This window comes from Brachycentrus maculatus, unplaced genomic scaffold (assembly GCF_059751285.1).
Source record: "Brachycentrus maculatus isolate JH-2025_06_01 unplaced genomic scaffold, ASM5975128v1 h1tg000555l, whole genome shotgun sequence".
Taxonomy (NCBI): domain Eukaryota; kingdom Metazoa; phylum Arthropoda; class Insecta; order Trichoptera; family Brachycentridae; genus Brachycentrus; species Brachycentrus maculatus.
In genome coordinates, this window is record NW_028281298.1 from 188,496 (window position 1) to 211,227 (window position 22,732).

At 30.2% G+C, this 22,732-nt stretch overlaps 1 protein-coding gene across 5 annotated transcripts in view; it reads left to right on the forward strand.

The window, feature by feature from the left end:
• Positions 1 to 22,732, forward strand: part of LOC148301491 (TWiK family of potassium channels protein 18-like) — a 109,481-nt gene that overhangs the window by 76,846 nt on the left and 9,903 nt on the right. For 4 of the 5 annotated variants that reach the window (XM_088273152.1, XM_088273151.1, XM_088273153.1 and 1 more), the window contains exons 3-7: positions 2,679 to 3,342; positions 3,802 to 3,949; positions 6,384 to 6,529; positions 19,712 to 19,813; positions 20,682 to 20,800. In XM_088273152.1, coding sequence (XP_088129278.1) covers positions 3,198 to 3,342; positions 3,802 to 3,949; positions 6,384 to 6,529; positions 19,712 to 19,813; positions 20,682 to 20,800 — 660 coding nt within the window. In that variant the 5' untranslated portion in view covers positions 2,679 to 3,197. The remainder of the gene's footprint in view (positions 1 to 2,678; positions 3,343 to 3,801; positions 3,950 to 6,383; positions 6,530 to 19,711; positions 19,814 to 20,681; positions 20,801 to 22,732) is intronic. The other variant, XM_088273155.1, reaches the window with a different exon arrangement.

The following is a 22,732-nucleotide window of genomic DNA, read 5'->3' on the forward strand; positions in this document are numbered from 1 at the left end:
GCGTTGTATTTCAAATTCCGCTACATTCATGAAACTTGCCTTCTGACCCATATCGACCAATCAAAGAGCGGGGATAGGTAAAAAATTAAGATGACGTCATTATCGGTTTGCGTGTTGAGTTATTTTGAAATACTGAAACAAAAAAAAAAACAAAAAATGGGAAAATTCTGTATTTCAAATCTTTGAACCATAAATGTTTCCCGGAGATATATGTTTTTTTTGTAAAATCGACTTACATGGATCTGGCGGATTTTGAAATTAGGAGATACATATGTGTGTGTGCGTGTGTGTGTGTGTTCGTGTGCCAGTTTAGCAAGTGCAATTTTATTTGTATTCTTTCATAGTTTGGTCTCCAGCAGACCATGTCCGAAAGAAACACGAAACATTTCCTGAAAGTTCTGAAACATTCCTTCAGGCGCTCTTACTGCTCCGTTCCTTCTGTTCCACTTCCTGAAACACTGAAACTTGTTACATTCGTAATGTTTGCGTTGGCTGCTAAACTTTTCAGTTGCGTCACACGATGCCAACCGATTCAAATGAGAAATATACTGCATTAGGATCAGGGGAGTTTGGGCGCAAACGGTTCGGCGCGTATGTTTTGGCACCGAACCATTTAGTCTTAAGACTGGAATTATTCATTATTTTAACCCACGACTGCCCCTAGGCACTGCTTCACTGCCCAGGATTTTTTTTCTAATTTCCAACTTTCTTTTTCGTTAGCGAAAAAAAGATTGGAAATTAGAAATAACAGAATAAATGTTAACTGGTATGAAGCAGTATTGTCAGTGTTACAAAATAAGTGTTGCCAGCCCAAAAAGTAGTCAAGCAATAATCAATAATATAATACATTACATTTGGCCCATATGGACCCCGTGGGCATTCGAGGGGTTTCCATGGCCTGGGCAGTTAAGAGTTTTAATGACTATCTAGCGTGTTAAGCTAGCGAGCTGGAAGTCCCGGGTTTGATTCCCATGGGGGGGGGGGGTAAATAAATAATAGTGATTTTACACTCTAATATTTATTTTATATTACCTGGACTTGTCCCTAAAGTGCAGGAGCGCACCTTGCCTGCAAGTAAGTAACGATCAAGATTAAAATGTATCATTAAGATGTTGTGCCCTTTGCACCATTGGGTGCCGATAAGGGTTAGAAGAAGCTGTAATTGACCGCGCCGATTTTGAAGCTATGAGGCGTTAAATTGAAAAGAATGAAAACAGAAAGCACACATTTCTTTCAAAACGGTTGAACCAATAAAAATCACCCAAAATGAAACAATAAGGCGTTTTCAATATTTTGTTAGCAATAAGTGATATAATTTTTAAATATTTCGCCATTATCAAATTTAATTTTGCGTATACTGCTGTTATATGTATGTTTGCGTATAACAGATGACACTGCCATAAAGGTTAAAAACCGAAATATTCGAGGCGTGTTGAAATTTCAGAAGCATTAGTGAACTTAATAAGATGTTAGATTTGGAGTAAAGTGGGATTAACGTTCTAATAAGTAATGAATAATATTTTTTTAGATAATATTTTTCAATTTTATACTATTTTCAGGTAAGCGTTAACGGTGTTTACGAAGAGGAATGTTTTGTGGTTGAGAGAGAGGGAGTCAGTCCTTAACCCTTTGACTCGGCGATACTGACCACTGGATGACAATCGGACACAGTACGAAAACACAATAGGACTTCAATTGTAGTTCAAACTCATATTTTTACAAAACAGCTCTAAAAGAAATAGCGACTTACGAGTGATAATATAACGTTTCAGTGTCTAAATGCACTTAAGTTTATTGCAGTTTTGCGCTCGTTTTCTTACAGTATTTTGTTATTTTTCGAAATATTTGTTCACTCATCTGTACTTGTCCAAAAAAGAGTTATAACAACTCAACAAAGGAGAAGAAAAAGAAAATGTAAATCTGGGTATTTACAGGGCTTGCGTTCTGTTACAGGATGACTTAATTTATTACTTTATTCACGTGTATTATTAACTATTCTAACCATATTTCTCACCACACTACTCAAATTTCTGATGTTGTATTTATCCTTTATGGACGATCTGTCATAGGCTAGTCTAAGTGATCATTGAAAATATGTTATAAAATTTTGTTTTACATTTCTCTTCGTACGGGATATTAGTATTATAGTACATGTTAAGATGTAAATAATTACGTAAAAATTACCTCATTTAACGCTGTCCTTAAAAATAAAGTAAACAGCGTAAAGTGAGGCAAATATAACACGTTTATTTTACAAATAAGTTCTATAAGTAAATGTTAGTCATAAAAATTAAATCGAAATTTCACATTTTTAACACCCCAACATAGATGAAGAATAATATGGAAGTCTGGGCATTTACAGGGCTTACAACCGTCATAGGGTAGGTTAAGTGATCACTAAACACACATGTAACATTCTCCAATTCAACCCATGATTGACAATCATACTACTATTTTTTTTAACTCCTAGATATAGTACATGTGAGTTCACAACAGCTATCTGTGTTGGATCCATCGAACTTTTTTACGCGTATCTTCACTGTTAAAAAAGTATTATTTTACGTATCTTTGTCTCTTTTCAGTTAGTTAAACTTGGCGCTAGATCAAAGATGGAATATTAACTCTTTTTCTTACTTTGTAAATAATTTTAATTCAATTCTTTTCTCCGTTTGTTTCAGATCCGATTCACCTCCAAAACCGAATGCAAAAAATCGACATGACAGATCTTCAATCACGCTCCCAGATTTCATGACGGCAGTTGACATTTTTAAACAATGTTAGTTCGAAAAAAGAACAGAAGGAAATCGAATAGACAATATCCCTCGCAAACTGGCGCCAGAAAGCGGCGGGATTTACTGCAAACAGACAAGTTTGAAATCGGGACACATCAGATCAAAACATGAACGCGTACGGAATTGAAAATTTTAAATTTCGAATTTAAGCATTTCTCAAATTCGTATTGCGAACTTGAGAAAATAAATAATTCAACATTCAAATAAAGAATTAAGATACAAATATTCAACTTTCGAATAAGATGAATATGTTTCGATTTTCAGATTAGAGAACGACATTTGAGAATCGAACAACACAGTTCCGTCCCGTTCACAATTTTGAATCGGTTCTTTTGATTCGGATAATTTCACCGAGTTTCGGAGGCGAATATGAAATTTTGAAATTTCCAATTTTGGATTCTTAAAATGGAACGAAAGCGTTCCATGCGCAGGCGCCATGTTTACAAAGAACCCTTTGTGGAAAAGTTGAAGGAATATGCGAGGCAGTTTATTGCGTTTATGTTCAGTAATGTTGGCATCATTGGCCTAGTCGTGGGATATACTATCGCAGGTGAGACAACATGAGTCAACTTATCCATACTACATCAATATGTGCTAATGCACGATCAAACTAACACAAGCTAACTTTCTTTCGAAGGGACTCCCCACCTTATGTGCCTTGTCAGTGGAAATCCTTGAACATACTTTTTTCATGATTTTATATATTTTAACATAATTCATACATTTATAAATTTATATAGATAATTTTTTTCAGACCTTTCAAGCCACGTTATGTGTTTTATCGATGGTGATCTTTTTACATTATTTTTTATAAAAAAAATATTTATCCATCATGAAAATTTTAAGTTTTAAATAAAAGTTTATTTACGATATGCCTACTATAACGTCAAAATTATAAGAGAAGAATCAGAACAAATTATGAAAAAAAAAATATATATTTTCTTCAAAAGTTAAGTCTGTTTTTTGTTTTATTCAAGTTTTACATAGATGTTTTTTTATTGTTTTTCAGGAGCTTTTATGTTTATGGCAATAGAAGCTGAACACGATCGTGACCTCACGAATGACGTATTGGCCTCCAGAGGTCAGATTGCCAGTAGACTATGGGAATTGACCTGCTGTCAGGTCAACGTCTTCAATGATACTGCCTGGTTTGATTTGTTAGTATCCAAAATATTACTTATATCTTAAAATTTTTTAGTAGAATTTAAATTATGTAACTATCTATTTCCGCCTCCACAGCGAAGTGGTTAGCGCGCTAGGTTACCATGCTCGAGGTCCCAGGTTCGAAATCAAAGAAGGTCAAAATAAATTTCACTGATTTTTCAGTTTAATATATATTTAATATGACCCTGGACTGGTACCTGAAGCGGAAGGCTGATCACCTTTCCTTCGTGTATTTAACGATCAAGATAACAGTGCTTCTATACGATGCAGTGCTCTATCCAGCATTGGGTGCAGATAAGGGTAAGAAGAAAGAAGAAGACTATCCATTTAATATTAAACACTGTAGGATAAATCCCTTGATATTTTTAGTTGTGATTTTTTAATGTTCAAGCGCTATCCACCCTTTGAATGCAAACAGCTATAAGTTTAAGGTATTAAACCTTTTGACCGATATCACAAATCAGTTTTCAGTTGGTAGATATTGCTTTTAGCAATAAGCCTACATGTACATATTTATTTTCTGTACATGAACTTTCAATAAAATAAAATAAAAATTTTAGGTATAGTTTTTTGGGAGTCAAATAATTTTTTGTTTGTATGTGCTAATTTTTTTTTCTTGTTGAATCTTATGGGTATTCTTGATATATTTTAAAATTAATATTTAACGTAAGTATTGTGAAAGACCTCGATTAATAGTTTTATGCAAAATCAAGTTAATAATAAAATATTTTTTATAATTGTACTTTAATCTGTTCTTGCAAAACTAAAATCACAAAAGGAATAACGATTTTTTTGTGTTTTACGACATAAACATTAGACGCTTTTGTTCTTTAAACCCTAAAAACCTTATTGGAAACTCAACAAAGAAATTAAAGGCAAAAAGATAAATTCTTTTCATTTTTTGTATTTTCTATTCAGAGTACTCTTTTTACTAGTCACAGTATTATTTTTTGTCGTTACTTACATTTTAAAAAATCTCAACAAGAGAAATTAATCTATGAAAAGGGTACTCTTTTGATAAAATACCTATAGGTTTATATTTCAATCGTTTTAAGAAGTAACAATACAACTTGGAAAACTTTTTTTCTCGTTTATAAAAAAACGACACAATATAATCCAATTTTTTTTAATTACTCTCGATCCATTTAATTATCTCTAAGTGTATTTCACTCACGTCTTTTTAAGTTCAAAATCTATCTATGAAAATGTTTTTATTATAAATACCCTTGAGGAATCAATTGTGTCTTATTTTATCCATTTTTAATAAAATGTTTTTAATTTTATTACCTTGAATTGTTTGTGGTTCAAAACTGAGTATTTCATTCAGCAAACAAATGTTTTGTCCGCCTCCGTAGTGTAATGGTCAGCGCGCTCGGTTACCGTTCTGGAGGTCCCGGGTTCGATTCCCAGAGGTGGGTCAAATAAATAAAAGTGATTTTATCACTCTTATATTTATTCAATACTACCCTGGACTGGTACTTGAAGCGGAAGGCTGATCACCTTTCCTTCGTGTGTTAACGATCAAGATAACACTGCGTTTATATGATGCAGTGTCTTATGCACCATTGGGGTGCGGATAAGGGTTAAAAAAAGCAAATATTTTGTATTAATATTTTTTCAACCATGATATAATTTTAAGAAATATTATATTTTGTATACTCAATCATGAATAAGTATTAGAAATTTTACTGATGGGAAAAGAAAACATATTTTACGATCAATTATAGTTAAAATAAATCAAAACGCAATCTTTGATTCCACTTAATTTATTAATTCTAGTGACAACTTTTTCATCTTTCAATGTGAATTTATGTCAAAATACTTCCAAAAATTATTTAAAGCAGTTGATGAAATTAGATTCTACCAGGGTACCATCAAAAAGTCAGTTATAAAGTAAATGTTGTAATGTTTCAATTGAGATCTTTTTCAGATCTACCCATATCCATTATACATTTATAAAAAAACTCTTTCAAACTTAGTTTTTTTTTAAACAACTTTATGAATAATTAAAGCAGGCTATATACATTTACTGCATAAATGTGTCGGGTTGTGGTCTCGTGGTTAGTGTCGCGGACTCTTAAGTCAGAATTTTTCGGTTCGAATCCCTCTACCGCAATTTGATACCTATTTCTTATAATGAGCCGCTTAGGCTCACAGAAATAATATGAAATTGAAATATTTTTGAAAATAATAAAAACAAAAATATTTCTCTGTTTTATAAAAAAATCAAATTTATTTTGACCTGAAGAGGCATGTGTAAAAGTTTGTTTGATGTCTTTCTATGTTTTAGATCTTGTAGTTCTATGTACAAAAATGGATAAATAATAAAATCCAGAATTCTTTTTTAATATATGTTGAAGGATCTAATGTAATTACACCATATAAGTATATTTCCCCTAAAGTTAACGCATGTTGTTTTTTGATTAGTGTAGCTAAGGAACTATTGGATTACCAGGGCACCATAATAAAGTCGGTTAGAAATGGCTACGATGGAATAGACGATCCAGAAGAATCTAAGAAATGGAGGTTTTCAGGAGCGTTCCTGTACTCCCTCACAGTCATCACCACAATTGGTAAGTTTCAATAAAACATTCATTAAAATTTAATAGCTTTAGTCCGAATAATACGAGATCATCAGTAATATTAATATTTTACTTACTTCATCTTTACTGTTACCCTATTCCAGTTTGGAAATCATAAAAATCCCATCACGTTCTATCAGTAAAAGAATGTGAGGTATTTCAGATAATATATTAAATTAGTGGTATTCGAACTGAATACTATAAAAGTTTGACTGTAAATTTGTTTGCTGGGAATTCCACGTAATGTTTTAATACTCTCCGATAATTTATAACCGTTCTATCTTTCTGGTTTAAAGCTATAATTGAATTTAAAAAAAATAAATATTCGTCTTATGCGGAATTGAAAAAAATCATCACTTATTATCTGGATCATAAGTTCTCAACCTTTTTTTGGTCGAGTGCCACCTAGACAAATTATTAAAAATAAGTTTTAGGTCCTCTTTTCATAGAAGGGGAAGGAATAAATATAATACGTATATTTTATTTTCCACTTCCCAACCCGATTAAAAACCTCCAAATAAAATGATTTTTTAGACATTTTATTCATATCTCAACAAAGATGAAGAAAAATATGGAAGTCTGGGAATTTATAAAGATTACAACCGATTTTGAAATGAAATTGTACTTGGTAATTAGATTATTCCATAAAATCTACGATGCGGAATGCATCAAAACACGTGTCTTAATAGGTTTTAAGAAATTGTTATATACATATATCATGTAAAACTTAGATTAAACATGGATAAATATTACACTTAAGTGACTTCTGAATCAATTAACGAAATAACTACCGGTTAAAGACTGGTTTAAATTATCACTTTATAACGTGTAACATTCACTATTTAACCCATTATTGACAACCACACTACTCAAATTCTTTGAAGTTCTATATATATGAACCGAGTAGCAGTTTTCTCACATTGCTACTTAAATTCATGAAGATATATTTATGTTTCAATAGAAAACATTCCACATGCTACTTTTTTTGCTTGATTTTTTTATTATTAAACGTTTTCTTTATTAGCAGGAAACCTTTATTAAATGTATGTAGGATTCATCCCCATTTATTTAACATACTAGGAGACACCTGAAAATATGAGTATCATTTTCGATTTTCATTGCTTATAATTTGTGAATGTGAATAATTTAAAGGTTTATTGCGCAGGGTGCAGATAGGGGTTGGAAGAAAAGAAATCAGTTGGTTAATTTCTCAATTAAAAATCAAACAAAAAATCATTGATTTTGTCGGATTTGCATTGCAACAAATGGAATTTAAAAATGGATATAATTATGTTTAAAGTACGTTTTATCCAATATTTCTACTGGTTGAAAATAATATCCTATTCTGATCACGTTCATAATAATAACGCCATAATGAGATCAGTCTGCAGCTGATATCAAATTATTACGTACCGTTTTGGCCGACCAGCTTCTAATTGATTTATTACAGTCTGGCTCACACTAACTGGCTTTGGGGGACAGAGTGACGTTAAAAACAAATCGTAATAAGGGGTGAAATTAATTTCAATGATATATTTAAAAACAATTTTCAAAAAGCGTGATATTTTTTCATATACCAGGGCAGAATTAGACTTAAAATATAACGGATTACTTACGAAGTGTACTTCATCTAATTTTCATTAATTGATTAGACGTTTTTAGTATATTCATGGATAATGGAAACAGGTTGTACAGTTTTATTGCATACGTATCAAAATTCTTTTGACCTAAAGATGTTTGGTTCTGTTTATTTTCATGTTTAAGATCCTATTATTCTTTGTACGTTAAATTGTGATTTGTGTATTTTTTCTTGTGATATGTGAGAGTAATTCTCAAAAACATATGTTTAAAAAAGTATCGTTCTTGTTTATGGTTGTTCGGTTGTTAAAAGTTGTACTTTGTTGAATATTTTCTCTGTGGAAGTCTGTGTAAAAAATATTTATAGAATACCTACGTAAAAAAAAAATTAATAAAATAATAAACACATAACATCAATCAATCAAGTATCAAACATGTATCAAGATTATCTTAATACATATGGGAAGTTTATTGAGATGAGCATATGGATGTTCGGAAATTCGCAATGCTAAAGATCTGTCATAGGATTGTTTAAACTTTAAACTATAATTATTTATGTATGATACATACTTAAAGATCACTTTTTTAAAAAAAATCACAATTTTTACCCATGATTGACAACCATACTTTTCAAATTTCAAAAGTTGTATTTACCTTTCATTTGATGTCTTCTTTCATATTCCAGTTCACGGCATCTATCAACTCCCTATTTTATCATTTTTATTCTAGCCTACTTGCATTTGTTTAATTTTGTTATTATTTTTTCTTTTATTTGAATAAAATAATATTTATTTAATTTAACGATCCAGCAGTCATTTTCTGGGAATATCTACCCTTTTTAATTAAAGTTTTACTTGGTACATAGCACTATTTCTTTAAATCCATGGTAACATATCGCTCACTACTTTCAAGAACGTCATAAATAAAAAAAAAAAGATTTTTCAGGAGAACTTTTTTATAGTTTAAAAATATAATACAATGTTTTAAAAATAAATATCAAGCCACTTATTGAACTTTTTATTGTGCAACAGATCTATTTAGGTGAAACCTGAAGGTTTTTTTTTCCATTTGAAAAATATATAGTTTATTTAAAAAAATAAATAAACGATACCTTTTCTTCAAAATGCACTAACAACACTTTTTGCCCTGTAGCGGGTAAATATTAAGTTAAAAATATGCCGCTTTTGCTGGGATATAGTACATTTTCTGGGCATTCCGAAAACACGCATAACTGAAAATTTACGATTTTTGACTTATGACGTTCTTGAAAGGAGTGATTTGGAAGGAGTGAGGAGGAATGTTTCGATGCATTCCGCATCATTTTCAAATACCATAAACGTATATCAGATAATTATTCTGAATGCATGAAGACACCTCAGTTAATTACGTAATATAGGTATAAGAAATAATAGTATTTATCACAAAGTAAAACTTAATTTAAAAAAATATATATATTTATTGAAAAATTAAATAACAAAACATCTTGGTACCAGGGGCACATAAAGGACGACAGATGTCTATATTACCTTCGACGTCTTCGAGTCGGAATATAAGTCGGAGTCTCCCATACAATAGGCAGAATTAATTCGGTTCTCCAAGACAAATAATATCGCTTTGAGACAAATTGCTTTCATATTGACGTATCCGCCTTTGAGGCCTATATTTGTATTGGATCCAAAGATTGTATTTCGTGAAATTGTAATTATAACCACACACGTCACTATTGAATGGTTTTCAGACGTGAAAGGCAATTAAGAGACAAAGGTATTTGGGGTATTTTACGAATTATTTGTCTCCAATGAGTTCAATTTCTTAATTTAGAAACGGTTGAGAAATTTAATGGGATTGCTATAAATAGAATTTCAGCATGAGAAAATAAATATAATGACAAACTTCTCATGGGAGTCTACAAACTTTTATGAGTTTTATTATGTGGTGGAAGATTATCAGAAAAAGATTGCTAGTTCTTTGATTTCAGTTTATTCTGAATATATGTTAATAAGTAGCTCTAAGAGAAGAACTGGTTTCTAGGAGACAGACCTAAAATGTTTCTTTCCAGGTTATGTGGGTATCTCTACGATTGCAGCTATGTTGATTATCACCACTGTGTTGCCAACATACTCAATTTTTTTTTAAATGTTCATGTGAAAAAATAGCGATGTTCTTCGACACTCAGTCTGACTTATATTTATTTTATTTAAAACCAAAAAACAATATATTTATTGAATTGGTATATAGTTGAAATCAGTTTTAGCAAATAAAAACTGAAAAACAAAAGTTAAACTAGCAGAATGTGTATATATATATATATATATATATATATATATATATATATATATATATATATATATATATATATATATATATATATATATATATATATATATATATATATATATATATATATATATATATATATATATATATATATATAATTGAAATCATACTTAAAACCCTCACCATAAATTATAAATAATTATAATTATAGTTCACTACTTAAATCCACCTCTACTTTGTTGTGTTTAAAACATGACACAAAACACGAAATCCGGTCACTGGTCAAGTTAAATATATGTGATAAAATCTTACGTATATATATTTTTGTAACGTATATAAAAAAATATTGTATCTAGTTTTGAGAACAACAGAACATCTGTTCTTATGAAGAGGTAAAAGTACAAATTGTTTGTATTTTTGTACTTCATTCCACAAAGTTCAAAAGTAATAAATAATATGTGTTTTCAGAAACTAATTCAAGATACGTGGTTTGTAATTTTTTGTTGGTTTTTCAAATATTTTTTCAATGCACCTGCACTGGACTAGTTAAGGGTTAATAATATCAATGATTTTGCACTGGTTTAAAAATGTTTGCGTTTCGATTGTAAAGCAAATAAAATACTCGAAACTTTGTTCAATATCGTCACGCGACAGTGAACACTCGTGGCTATTATGTACACAGTCAATATTAACATATAAACATGACAACTAATATTGCAAATATACGAATTGGTGCTGATTCTCTAACTCGAAATGGGATTCGAAGCATGTGAGAGCATTCGAAAAATGTCGTATAATTTCTATATAACAGATCACTGCATATCTTGAAAGGTACGTTACAATTTAATAACAACTTTAACGAAACATTGAAAAAAAAGTTTGATAATACTTCTTGTAAGCAGTGGCATGCAAAAAAAATTAATTAGGGTAGGCAGTAGAGGTAGGTAGTAAGGTAAGCTAGAAACTATTAACTAGTGTAGGCAGTCGAGGTCGGTAGCAAGGTAAGCTAGGTACTACTAAGTTAAGAAGGGTAGAATCTGCTTATGTTTTTATATGTCACGCGGGTAAGTTAGGCACTGCTTTTCTGCCTATATGGAATGATCGACCCTGCATGTAAGTATATTTAAATATATTGTAACACGAATATTTTCCAAAAGAATTGATACCAATACGAGTTTAGATGTTTCAACAAAGATGACGTATTTTATGAGAAGAGATAATAAAATGTCGTTAAATGATTCGGCAGTCATTTTGTGGCAAAATCTATAATTTAGACTTTACTTGAAAAATACCACTATTTTACTAGGTAAAAAGTGGTATATACCAAGTAAGGGATAAATAAAATCTGGTCATCTACAGAGCTTACGACATCTCATCAGTTGGTTCAATAAAAATAATAATTTTGGCAAAACGTTGTATGATAAATGTTTGAATGGTGTTATAAGGAAATAATGCAAGTCTGTACCCAACGGATTCTCCAGTTCTTTGGACACGTTGCGCGTGGCAACGAGGATAGCCTGGAACGACTAGTTGTGATCGGTAGCCTGGAGGAAAAGAGAGGGAGAGGAAGATCCCCACACGATGGACCGATCAAATTAAGGCAGCAGCAGGCACCTCAGTTGTTGGAGCGCTACTTGCAGCGCAGTCAAGGGATAACTGGAGAAGAGTCATTGCTTCTGCAAGGGTCACAACCCTCAGCAATGAGGAATAAGACGGAGAAGAAGCAAGGCTGAATCGATAAAATTAAGAAAGGAGTGTTGAGATAGTTTGAGCATGTGAATAGAATGAGTAGAGAAATGATAGTATAATATAATTTATGAAGCAAATATGGTTATTAATAGAAGCAGAAGGAGACAAAAAATCAATTAAAAAAAAGAGATTTGTGAAAATAAATATTAAGTCCAAAAAATATGATGCGACACGAAGAAGAATAGTTCAAGAATAACGCAATAGTATTTTTAATTCATTTGTAGCACCTTGATATAAATAAAGGTTAAAATGGAAAATACATTCAATGTGTTTTTTTATGAATTGTTTATGTTTTGCCAATTAATTCGAATATGAATTGTAAATACAAATTGATTTTTTTTGTAAATAAACTATCCATATAATATTAAATTACATACCTAATTGTAATATAACGTAAATAACATCAAAACTTGTATGATATTTTTATGTAATACCTACTTAGATACAAGCATACATAGAACACAAAGATTTAAAATGTTATATAATTTAATATCAAGAGTTGAAACAATCGGCGGGTATGGATGAGGAGATGCTTGAATGAGGAAGAGGCGAAGAATGTTTGCAAATAATGTTTGCGAAGAATGTGTCAGGTTGTGGTCCCGTAGTTTGTGTCGCGGACACTTAAGTCAGAGATTCTCTGTTCGAATCCATTCTACAACAATTTGATACCTATTTCTAATTATGACCCGCTTAGGCTCACAGAAATAGTATTGATTGATATGTATATAATAGAAATAGAACTGATTATCATTCCTGATAAAGAAGCGGTTAGCTTCAAAACCGGGAAACATTATAATTAAGTTATTATAAAATATATTATTTAAAGTGATTTTAAAACAAAGCTATATTTTAATTATAAAATGGAAAATCACAAAGTTAGTGTTTTTAATATAAATTATGGAAATTCTTTTATTTTTTGTTTATTAAATGAACTATTAAGGTTAACATTAACTTTTCAATGAGATTGAATGATAACTAATAAATTAATATTTATAAATGTTCTCAAATCGCTATTGTATTGAATGATTCGCATTTGATTATACCCGTTGAGACCCATATAGAAGCCAGGATCATCTTTGCCCTCACGACAAAAAATCAGGAGAATCGTAGCCAAGCGTGCTGACCATTAATTACACTACGGAGGAAGACAAATCTAGTGTTGGAATAATCCAATTCGTGAAAAATAATAATAAATTGCTATCTACAACATTTTGAGTGTGTCCAAATACTTGTTCACAAATCTGGATTATCTCCAATTACAGGAGTTATTTTTCGTATTATTTCTTGACATCTCATCAAAGACCTCTCATACTAATATAAAAGATTCTGCTTAGTAAAAAGCTTTTCCTCATCTCACCAACAGATGTCTCTAGTGAAGTTCTAGTGATTCAAGAACAATGTTTCTAAATTGGTTCATATATTATACATATATATATATATATATATATATATATATATATATATATATATATATATATATATATATATATATATATATATATATATATATATATATATATATATATATATATATATATATATATATATATATATATATATAGATCTTCCAAGAATTAAAGAATTAGAGAAATGTGGTTGTCAATAGTGAGAAGAATTCGTGAATGTTACACGTGTGTTAAGTGATCACTTAAATCAGCCTATGACGGTCGTCAGCCCCGTAAATGCCCAGAATTCCATATTCTTCTTCATCTTTGATGAGATGTCAAAAAAATAATATGAAATTGTTCTCTATTAACCGTACCATACGTTATATGCAATACTGTGCTTATGTTTATTGTGATGTATTACAAAGGAATAACACCCTTATATTCGAGTGTTTTAAAATCATATTCTAGTGCACTGGTGATATGTTTTTTCCATGTAAAAGGTTGTTTCAAAAGTAATTAACATCCGTTGTTTACAGTGCCATTGTGAAAGTTCACTGCAGCATCGGAATATCCTGTGACGAAAACTTTATTAATTAAACCGTAAACTTTATAACGAACGCTGCTTCACCGCAGGGGTAGTCAGAGAACGTGAAACGCTTAGAGTGTCAGAAATGAAGACTCTAAGAAGCATATCAGGCAAGTCTTTGAGATAGAATAAGAAACGCTAGGATCAGGGAAATATGCGAGATCGAAGATGTCGTTAGGTGGGGAAGGTAACAAAGGAGTCAATGGTATACAGGACCAACCTGCCGATGGTTATGCCTGTAGGAAGAGCTATCGCTATGTTGAATAATGTCAAATTGGATATTGATCTGTTCCATGTGTCTGAAGGAGTTCTCCGAAGCGGGATGCTTCTACATCTTAAGTCTTGTTTCTTACGTTTAATGTTTATATATATATATATATATATATATATATATATATATATATATATATATATATATATATATATATATATATATATATATATATATATATATATATATATATATATATATATATATATATATATATATATATATATATATATATATATATATATATATATATATATATATACATTATTTTCAATAAAATTTTGATTGAAACTGAAATTCAATTGAATCACAACGCAAATATTGATATTTTTACAATTTATTGTGTATTATTTTTTATGTTCTTTGGATGGGGTGATATAAATGTATGAATGTTGTCGACTGAATTCAATCTTAAAAATAAGCGATTATCACAAAATGAATACAAATCTATGATTTCAAAATTTTCTAAGACGGCCGCTGGGGCTGGGAGCTTCCGGAACCCATTTCCCGCCAAACGCTTCGAGGCGCGAATTCTAAAATTAATGTTTCCCACCGGATGTCATTTTTTCCCGCCTAGTCTAGACTCAACAAGGAAACGTGTCAATTTTCATCAGTAAGTTTTTCTTGAGTTTTTTTTTCATAATTTCCTCTCGCAGCAGACTAGCAGGATATTGAATGGGTTACGGGACTGCGCCGAGTGGAAAATGTAATAAAATTCCAAATTGTTTTCCACTGTGCTTACTTAGAAAATATCTCTAGATTTTGTTCTTATTTTAATCCTTTCTTGTCGTCAGCGAAAAAATGCCATCTCAGTTAATAACGTGAAGTGCATTAAAAAAATTAAAAGAGTGAAAACTCAATTTCCTCTTTTGTACTGGGTGGTATGAAATATATCTATATATATATATATATATATGAAATATAATAAATTTTATACATTTCCATTTGTTTTTTGTCATTTTTCCAAATTATTTATTTTCATTTTTCCAGCTGTATTTGTTACATTTTTTCAACAGTATTTATTTTCATTTTTCCAGTAGTATTTGTTTCATTTTTAAGTTGTATTTATTTTCATTATTTATTTTATTGATTCGGTAGTCACTTTGAGGTAGTGTCTATCCATTGAAAATTTTAATGTCACTTTGTATTTTTATAAATTTTTACACGCGACATACATAAGTTACATATGTAATATTCCCGATGAGATATTTCTATTACTGATTTTGGGACATGGGATTAAAGTTAACGAGACTGAAAAATAGATGTGAAATTAACAAATAAGTAAACACAGCGTAAAATATTTAAAAAAAACAATGATTACCACTTTTTCTTAAAATCCATTGTAAAATGTTTTTCTATGCATTCAGCATCATTTTCAAACACAGTATGTAAAGTTTAGCTTAAATTTTAAAGTTATGTCCTTGGGACGTTGAAGGATTAAAAGGAGTTTTTTTATGTCAAGGGATCTTGCATCCCTTATGTCACTGCGACCATATTAGGTCTATTGTGACATCCCTCCGTATTACAGCTCACTGCCAAGACCTACGTGAGTCATGTAACTCACGACCTATCTTGGTGGTAGGAGCTTCACCTTCTCGGAATCCAGTAGAGGTCCTCCAAGGATGTGACCTCGTTTACGAGCGAGTGCGTCACAATACACAAAATCACACATTAAAAGGAGATAGGTAGTTTTTAAAATTGTTTCTTTTTCATTGTTTGTATTTTTTTCAATGGGAATTTGGAATAAAATGAGTTAGGTTTTACTTATTGTCAACTTGTAATATATGGGTATTTTTATGAATTTCTATTGTGACAAAATGTTTGTTGAAGTTTATGACTTTTCGTATCAGTAATTTTTATGACTCTAACATTATTGTTGTTTTATGTGTGATTGATATCAATTTAATGGTAAGTGAACTGTGAAAATGTGTTATTTCTAAAACGTTATTCATGTTTTTCCAATTGATTCGTTAGTCACTTGTACTTGCAATATCTTTCCATTTTAAGTTTTACTTGATTGATACCTATATTAATTTCTTTAAATCTATTATGACATGAATGCATTCTCCATCAATTTTAATATATTTCAATTTCAAACTGTGTTGAAAATGATGCTTAATGCATTTTAGCACGATTCACAATAGATTAATAAATAATATTGTATGAACTAAATAAAGCATAAATTAAAAGTTAATATTATTTGGCATTCCTGATTCTTGTTTTGAACTTTCTTAGTCATACTTATGTTTGAACTTCAACAGTCGCAGTTCAATTTATAAATGCCACTGTTGTCTAATATTTTTCATTGACAATTTTTTCCATTTTACGTTTTATTTGTATAATTTTGTTGTGCAAATTGCTGGTTTTATACAATTAGGGAATTTTTCGGTTATTGTATATAATGTTTTATTTATGTAAACGATTCTTTTCCACTTAGTTTTAACGTTCTCATCACAAATATCGGCTGTGCAAAGAAAAGTGTTAGTTAATTTATTTTTAATTTTACTTACCAATATTGCGTCTTTTTTTTTTTTTTTTGATTACGCATTTCGTTTTTTGCTCCCAATATATTTGACAATTTTGCATTAAAAAAAACTAAGGCTGGAAAGAAATACACACCGGGAAAAAGTAACGAATACCATCCCAATGGGGGGCCCAAAAGTAACAGTTACCCATTAGTCACATCTCAAGTGAGAGTCATTTTTGCCAACCCTTGTGACAAAAAACCAAAGAAGTCCTTATTAGAACGCGCGGGAAAGAGAAGTTTACCTTGTTACAGACATGATTATCTGGTGTGTCTATTCTTTGCCTCGCTACTGTCTTTCTCGCAGCTTTTTTTATTCCGTAACTTTCTCAACTTCGCTAGTAAAAACATTTTTTATTTTATTATTTTTTTTTAATATTAATTTACATAAATTGTAAACTTTATTTCAAATTACAATTATACAATAAACATTTTTAAACAATTTTTTTGTAGAGACCAACCAAGCCACCTTGTTTTGTCTTGTCGGTCGAGTTCTTTTTACATATAATGCATTTTTTATTGTTTGTATCCATTTTAACCTAATATACACAAATAAAGAGAGATTTAAAAAAAAATAATATATAAATACTCTTTTACAATTTTCATAGAATTAACTCCTAATCATTTACCCATTCCTTTATTTTGCCTTTGTTCCATATTTATTTTGACCTCTAACCTCCGTTAGCAACACATTGAAAAAGTTTGACGATATATTGAAGTGTTTGACTCGCGTATTTACTGTTAATTCTTGGGACTGTCAAAACTTCGTTTCAAATTAAATTTAATTAAAATATTTGAGTCAATTTGAACACAAATATATGAAAGAATGAATAATTTATTTTTATTTTTAGTAACCTTTGTAATTTCACATTATTCCAACATTTAAACACGCCAGAAAATATTGTTTTTTTTTCATACGAAAAATCTGCGTGATGGGCATTCTGTTATTTTCTTCAGTAAGAGTCACTGATTAGCTTCCGTTGTGTCTTGACGAGAAGAACTCCACAGGAACCTTTTCCACTATTTTTTCCCTCGTTTTTTCTCATTCTCACCTTTCGTCCTGTTTCATCTGTTCGCGCAGAGCGGCACAGTTGTTTTTTTCTGTAAAAACATAATTGAACGGCGTTATTTCAACTTTAAATACCTAAAAGGGAGATTAACACTTTAAGCGAAAATTCCTTATAATTTTTCTTAACTTCAAAAAAAGCACCAATTCCAAAATAAATGATTTTTAATTCACCAGAAAATAATGAATTTTCTTCTTTTTTCTTTAAGTCACTGGTTACTCAAAATGCATGTTGAAAAAACTATATGGTTGTTTTTTATTATAAATAATGCAGTTCCACTAAGAAATTTCAGCGCAAATCTAAAATAAAGAAAAAAAATCTTGTCGATAAACCTTTTATGTTCAATGATACTAGCTTTTTTTTCTTCTTTTTTGCAGATTCTTATAAACATAAATAATATTCGTTTATTTCGTTTTTGAATTATTTTAATATTTTTGTTTATTTTATTCATGTTTATTTTAATTTATATACGAAATTTTTATGATTAAAAAAAAGACATAAATGAATTCTTCTTCGTGATTTTTTTATGTTTATTTCAAAATTAAAAAAAATATATATAAACATTTTTTTTCATGATATTTGTAAAATTATTTTGATTTACATATTTTGGGTCTTTTTCATGACATTATTTCAAAAAATGTAGCTTTCAAAACCCAAACCGACAAAAATACCACCGGAAACATTATTATTATTATTATTTCATTCCATTACCCCTCTTTACCCTTTGAACATGAGATTGATATTTCCTTCCCGGAGACCTGAAGGCTCTAATTTGGGTTTAAATTTAAAATAAGGATGCTTTATTTCAATCAGAGCAAGGGTTAGTTCTCCCTTATTTCTGAAACTTGATAATAACTTAAAAGTTTTAATTATCTTAAAGGTTTTTATAAATCTACGAATTGAATCCTTTTAACGAATTTTTGTTAATTGTTTTAGTTTTTTTCGATTTTTTTGTAAGTACTGAGATTTATATTCTTCTCACTGTATCAGACTACGTGTTGATATGGTAGAATGTCTGGTGAAATAGAAAATGATAAAATGTAAGGCATATATTTCTAATATGTTTAATTTCACAACCCTTGTTCAGCAATGAAAATATTTTTTTAAATCTATGAAATAAGGGTGTATTCGAAAACTTGTACGTTGGGTTGTGGTCCTGTAGTTAGTGTCGTGGACTTTTAAGTCAGAGTTTCTCATTTCGAACCCACTCTACCAAAGTTTGATACCTATTTCTAATAATGAGCTGCTCAGGCTCACAGAAATAGTATGAAATTGAAATATTTGTGTAAATAATAAAAGCACCAATATTATTCATATTATTTTTTGACATCTCATCAAAGATGAAAAAGAATATGGAAGTCTGGCCAATTACGGGGCTGACGACCGTCATAGGCTGGTTTAAGTGATCACTTTACACACGTGTAACATTCAACAATTCTATCCATTATTGACAACCACACTAATCAAATTCTTGGAAGTTCTATATATATCAACCAATTTAGAAACATTGTTCTTGAATCACTAGAACTTCACTAGAAACATCTATTGGTGATATGAAGAAAAGCTTTTTATCAAGCAGAAACTCTTATATTAGTATGTGAGGTCCGAACCTGGATTATAATCACATGAAAAACGCCAGAAAATATCTTTTTCATTTTTTTTTATTATTTCAGCTTATATTTAGATTAGATTAGATTTTTTTCTCATTCTTTTACTACATATTATTTTTTCAGGATATGGAAATATTGCGCCAAGAACAAAATTAGGCAAGGTTATGACAATTGTGTATGCGATTATAGGAATGCCGCTGTTTCTATTGTACCTTTCAAATATTGGTAAGTAATTTTTTTTTCATTTTTCAATGAATGATATCCTTAATATAAAAACATAAACAAAAGTTAAACATATGTATAAGTTATCTTATACATTTTTCCAAATCCTTCCCTTTATTGTTTTAATAACGCTTTTATATTTCGAACTAATTTTTATCATTTTATAGAAGGATGGATTTAAGACAGTATATATTATAATATAATAATGTTTATAGCTTTATTTATTTGCAAAAACATTATTTTTAATAAAATGATATTTTTTTTGTTAAAATGACACAAACCTGTGTAAAAAACGGTTCCAAGTGTAGATAAAAAAAAAAAAAACACCACTAAAACATGAAAAAAAGATATTTGAAAAAGTACTAATTCTACTTAATAAACTATTTTTATACAAATTTTAAAAATGTCATTGATACGAAATTTTAAATAATTTATATTTTTTTTATTCAATTAACTTTAAAAAATGAAAGGGTTGTCGAGATGACTTGAGCATTTGAATCGAATGAGTGAAAAAAGAATAGTTAAACATTTTTTTAAGGCGAATCAAGTAGAAAACAAAAAAAGAGGAAGACGAAACAAAACATTACACGATTAGTATTTCAAATACTTGAATGTGGTCAAGTCGGGTTTTGTAATAATCGGCGAGTATGTATGAGGAGATGCATAAATGTGAACCAGTCGAATATTGTTTGCAGAGAATGATTAATGTGGCGTTCTATCCTCTCTGCCTACTCATTCGAGAAAACGGTGTTATAGTTAGCTAGTTAGTTTCTTTTGAATAAAAAATATTTAAGCGATAATAATTATAGATAACATATCACTGTAAGTCAAGCTAATTATGTAAGATACATTTTAAAGTTTCATTAAACAGGTGATATCCTGGCGAGGTCTTTCAAGTGGACTTACGCTATGTGCTGCCTGTGTCGGGGATGTCCAGGGGTAGCTAGGAGAAGAGCAGAAAGGCTGAGAGCCAGAGCCTACAGACAACAGGTTGGAACTTTTTACAAAGCACGCTTAATTTGCTAACCTTTTGGTGAAATCATATCCCAAATACATGTTGTATCGCGATGTTAAAGGTAAAAAGTAGAACGTAAGAACTTAAAAACTATTGTTTCAATTACGTTATCCCAAAACAGTCCTTACTTAACGCAGAGCCGATATGTAATTTATAACATTTTAAAATAGATATATTTGTATATAATAAAATATAAACTATCCGGTGTTTTCCACGTCGATTTCTGATTTATTATTTATTAACGACTGGATTTTGTCGTTACCAGCATCATCAGACCAGTCTGACTATGGCGATAACGATGAAACCATATTTTTTTCTTTTTTTTTAATACGGGAAGAAGAGTTTTTTTCAAATTATTTTTTGACATCTCATCAAAGATGAATAAGAATATGGAAGTCTGGGCATTTACGGGAGTTGATGGCCATCATAGGCTGGCTTAAGTGATCACTTTACACACGTGTAAAATTCACCAATTCTATCCATTATTGACAACTACACTACTAAAATTCTTGGAAGTTCTATGTTAGTGAACCAATTTTGTAACATTATCCTTGGATCACTAGAACTTCACTAGAGATATCTATTGGTGAGATGAAAAGAAGCTTTTTATTGAGCAGAAACTCTTTTATTAGTATTTTTTCTAATGTAGTTACCAGAGTTTTTTTTATTTAATTATTTATCTAAGCTAACCTTAAAATTAATCTAAAATATCTTAAAAGAAATTAAGCAGTTTTCCCTAAAAAGGAAACTACACTCTTGTACTTGCAGAGGGACTTGTAATTATCATTGAATATTTTCTTTTCTGAAAGAAACCAAATGCCAGGTCTTTAGCCCTGGGAATTTCCGACATCAATCTTCTTTCATATAAAAACGATAGATGCTTAGTTTCTATTTGAGATATAATAGAAAAGGATTTACCTTAGAAACATAAATTTATTTTACCTGAATTACTATGTTTTTATATTTATTGTTCTTAGACCAAATTAATTTTCTATTTCAGTGAAATAATCCAGTAAATTTACTTTGAAATATTGTGTTTTTTTTATGTGTTGTTTGTAAAATGATTACTTGACCCAATCATATCGGTCGTAATTCAATCATAGCAAAACACATCGGGTTGTAAGCCCTAAGATGCTCAGTTTTCCACTTACTTTTATTTAAAAACGAAAGGTTATTTATCCAAAGTTTTTATTTAATTGAAATATTTATGCTTTTATTACTTACAGTAATACTTAAATTCCATACATTTTCTGTGTATCAAATTTTGGTAGAGTGGGTCCGAACTGAGAAAGACTGACTTTAGTAAGAGTCCGCGACACTAACCACGGGACCACAACCCGACACATAGTTGAGACAACTATGTAACCGAAAACAGATTACTGCATGAAGAAATTAACATGATAAAATCTTATTTTTGAAATCATAAGCATCCCTCAACAAACAAATAAATCGATTCTCATCCCTTAAAAAGGAAGCAATTTATCACGTCAAAATATATTCTTTCTTCCGCACTCTTAATTAATAATCGTGAGGAGATTTATTCTATCTCCGCTGAGACGGGTTGTTTTCTCTAGGGGTTGAAGCTTTCACTCTAGGAAGGCGGTTAGGGAGGAAAAATCCTTGTGTAAGGATTAGGACGTGGGGAATATCGATTCCTATCGGGAGAAAAGAGCAATTAGACGAAAATGAAACATTATGGTTATTAGCAACACCAGAGAAGGAGAGATACCACTTAAATTGATGGACCGGATATAAATTGAACGAGTACGTGTAAAATAACCGGAATTAATCGTTTCGTATGAATATTTTCATGTATTTATTTTTGCGATTTTTTTGTGCAGAATATATGTACATCTAACACTGTTTTAAAAACAAATAATATATTTATTGATTTGGCGTTTCATTTG